At 34.2% G+C, this 3,974-nt stretch overlaps 1 protein-coding gene across 1 annotated transcript; it reads right to left on the minus strand.

Annotated features, from left to right (window-relative positions):
- Window positions 1–298: 298 nt before the first annotated feature.
- Window positions 299–3,095, minus strand: LOC132756946 (uncharacterized). Its single transcript, XM_060748089.1, has 4 exons — window positions 2,860–3,095; window positions 1,285–1,538; window positions 991–1,147; window positions 299–699 (listed from the first exon to the last, which is right to left on the minus strand). Exons 1-4 carry the CDS (start codon window positions 3,059–3,061, stop codon window positions 335–337), a joined length of 978 nt encoding a protein of 325 aa, XP_060604072.1. The 5' UTR covers window positions 3,062–3,095; the 3' UTR covers window positions 299–334.
- Window positions 3,096–3,974: the final 879 nt, after the last annotated feature.

Here is a 3,974-nt window from a genome sequence, read left to right on the forward strand (position 1 = left end):
CTAAAGTTATTGTGGGAACAAGTACTCTTATTATATTAATTAAACCTAAATTATTTGAATTCACGGTATTTTCGTTTTTTTGTTCGTAATTTTGACATGTAAATCTTCAGCAATAAAATTGTTCAAGAATTTCTGCATCAAGATAATGTTATTTCATTTCTTATCTTCCTCTAACCGTGGTAAATACTACAAGTAACAAGACATAAGAAACTGCAAAGAGAAGCAAAATGCAGTAAAATGCGTCTAGATGAAAAATGTTAGAACTGTATCAAGTAAGTAAATGTTACAAGAGTATGTTTTCTCTGTATCAAACTTTATATATATAATCCGCCATCTACCATCGAGGACAAATCCATGTCAGCGTCGCCGAACAAACACCTTGGCCGTTTCTGTCTGATCGCCCTGTTATCACCCGATTCAATCCAATGTAAATGTCCTCGTTAATTCCCTGACTGTCTGCCTGACCATTCAGAGCATACAGACAGTTGTCACATACATATTCATCAAACCCTTGGTCGTTCATGATTCGAATGTGTTGATTGCTGACGTAAATGGTCACCTGATTGACATTTGGTCCAATAGCGTCCGCAAAGGTTTTAAATGAACCTACCGAATTGCACCTATCGCTGTGATAAAGTCGAACTGCAGGAAAAACGCCTTCAGCCTCTGCGTCATTAATCTGTGTGTTGGCATCACCCTCTTAAATTTTTACGAAGCAGTAGAATAAATTGATTGTTATTTATTGGATGGAGTAACATAAACGTTAGAGTATAAATAACGCAATTTCAAATTTCAACAACATTACTAACTATTATTTCAAAGGATTCTAGTTAATGTTCAAAATAGAGATGATAATTCATGTGTACTCATAGGCGAGATATATTTGTCAGATTATGTTTGATCTCATCCGTCTTTTAATTACACAAGGACATCTTGAATCGAATTGAATTTTCATACAAGTTAGATTTTGTATTAATTAAATCTACTTACTGTATCCATCGTTTGTTCTGCTGTCTCCTATATTAAACCCCCAACCTGATCGTGTACCAGAACTAAGTGTCAGATCTATTCTCAACATACGTCTTCCACATAATGGTCTTCTTAAGCAGTAGTCACATGGTTCCTTTGTAAACTTCTCAAAGTTTATCTGTGATTTAAGTAAAATTGTCATAGTTTTACCACATGCTACAAGTCTGACTAAAATAACATCGCTTCGAGCATAATTGGAAAACATTTTTTTTTACTATAACAAAATTGTTGAGTCTTCAGTATTTGCATATTTACCTTAAGAAGGGCTCTTTTGTTGCAGTCCCCAGTTAAGCTTGTCTGTGCTGTTGGCTGTTGAAGGATTTCGACACCTGCTGCGGTATTGATTCCATCACATGGAGAATTGTTTGTTAAATCGACATGAGTGAATCCACGTTCACAGCACTGGAACGTCGAAAGAAACGGTACGTAAGGTCTACAAATTGGCAACGGTCTGAACCTTGCGCCATCAGGAATTCGTAATCTCTTCTTTTGTTCATGTATATCGTGGCCTTATAAAGAAAATGTATTTGTTTAACCATATAATAGCATTGTTGCAGTAAAGAATTCTAAGCATGATATTTGTTATTTCCTTTTTATTACAATTAGGAAACTTTTCAAAATGATACCTACTTTCTCTACTACAAATCCATCAATATTCTAAAATGTGCACATACTCTAAGCATGCCTGCTTAGCGTATATGCTGCTGTTGTACGTATCTCATTTTTTGCATTTGTTTCTTAGGAATTTATGTTTTACCTTTCGTTATATAGTTACCCATCATACAAACTAAACACTGATAAAATATTTTCGTCAGTATCCTACAATTACTGTCATTTATATCTCTTTTAATTTACGTTCGACAAGGAGCAATAATTTCATAATACGCTCCATTAGCTTCAGATACAAGGTGTAATCTAAAATGATCTATATTTTGTGTAGTCGTTGATCCTTTTCACATATAGCATCTGGCTTTCGTAAGTTTTAAATCTTGAATTCTGCTAATGCCGGAGCCAGGGTCGTGGACAGTAATTTGCACTTAACAGTACCGTCAGAGAACAAGCTTAATCAAACCCAACCTGCAACATTTTCAATTTTGTCGTTTTGGGCGTTCTTTAGGGATTATATTTTCTCTATTTGTCTGTGCAACACCAATTACAAACTCGGGTTGTATAAAAAATCTTTTCTTTTTATAATTTTTGACAAGGTTATTGAAAGGCAAGTATGCCAACCTTTGAAATATATATTATGGAAATATTCGTTAATTGAAACTACTGATATTTCATACAATTAAATGTCAAATCAACTTATTATGATCAATTGCATCTTGCCGACCCTTTTCAGTCAAACCAAAGATTAAGATAGCAAACACTATCCGCGCACTCTGATCAGGATCCATGCTGTTCGCTTACCAACCCTATTACAAGTAGGGAATCTGATAGCGAACAGCATGGATCCTGATCAGATTGCGCTGATGCGCAGGCTGGTCTGGATCCGTGCTGGTCGCAAACGCACTATGTTTGTTTTGTCATGGCGCGGCTCAAATATAACATAAATAAATGTGCGGTGATGTACACAATTCATTAAGACAAATAAACTTTGAGCAATAGAAAGTTATGAATGAAATTTAATTACTTTATCTTTCTTCCTAAACTTAGTACATTTGTACTTAATAGTTGAAGTAGCTTTATTCTGAAAAATGGAAATTAAAGTCTAGAATTTGACTAAAATAAATTTTGACACAATGTAATCACACAAAATATTGATCTGGTTGATCCATTTATATCTGAATGAATTATATACGTATATAGCTAAATTTGAAACATACATACCGCCAAAGTTTGTGTTTTCGTCAGCACTGTCCAATTCTAATTTGGCGTCCACGTCGTTCTTCAAAAGTCTTGCTATGAGATGGTTTTCAAGTTTCGATAGTTCGTCATGATAGTTAGGAACATTAGAATTGCCTTTACTTGCCACGACACTCAAAGCAAATATGATTGTGATGATAACGAAGTTAAGAAGGTTCTTCTCCATTGTATCTTCGTTCGTATCTTGGTATCAGACCGTCTGTTAATTTATAAAAACATCATAAATTAATTCCTTTTTTTCCATTCATTTTTATACATTTGTATAGTTCAATTAACTTTTATAAAAAAAGTATACGCATCAAAATCGTCCGGTTAGTTCATAGAGGGGTTGAGCGTGGGACTGTGAATCGGGCAAGCCGTATTCCCGGACGATGCAGAACTAATTCGTTGTGATTTATCATGATATCCTTACTAAGGTCATTCGCACTGTACCTGTACTCTGCTAAAAGTGAAGGCAGCTAGTACTGGTAAACTGCTTGAGAATTTACCCAGGAACGATAGGGTGGCTGAAACATACTATGGTAATTTTAAAGTGGTTTTATGCTGTGATCCAGAGGGTAACCACCAAACACCACGCCACCACTATATGTATCAAGCATTTCTAACAAATGAAGGTCTACCTCAAAGAAGTCCATTTATTAGTTATACTATTAAGAAGTTAACAATGCTTTATAAAAAAATTTTGAATTAAAATAAAGATATTGTATCATTAGATAATTTGCCAGACTGGTTTTATTTACTGCAGTATCAAAATTCATGTATCAAGATTGGTCTGTAAAATGTTCTGTAAACATTTTCGATACGATTAAGCAACTAATTATGCAACTACGAAACAGTGATTACAGAATCACGAAAAGTCACGTGTGGCTTTAATACAACAAATTTAAAACCTGAATTAGAAAATGAAAAAAACTGAGCAAAGAAAATAAAAACAAAACATTATAGAAACATACCTGTCAGCCAAAATGATTAAATAACAAGTGTACAAATTAAAAATGTACTACTCATCTATGGTCTGTATATTTTGTTAAAATTTAATGCTCCACGTAACACGGAGGGTTGTTAAAACACTGTTGAAT

This window comes from Ruditapes philippinarum, unplaced genomic scaffold (assembly GCF_026571515.1).
Source record: "Ruditapes philippinarum isolate M1 unplaced genomic scaffold, ASM2657151v2 ctg9572_1_1_1_1, whole genome shotgun sequence".
NCBI lineage: Eukaryota > Metazoa > Mollusca > Bivalvia > Venerida > Veneridae > Ruditapes > Ruditapes philippinarum.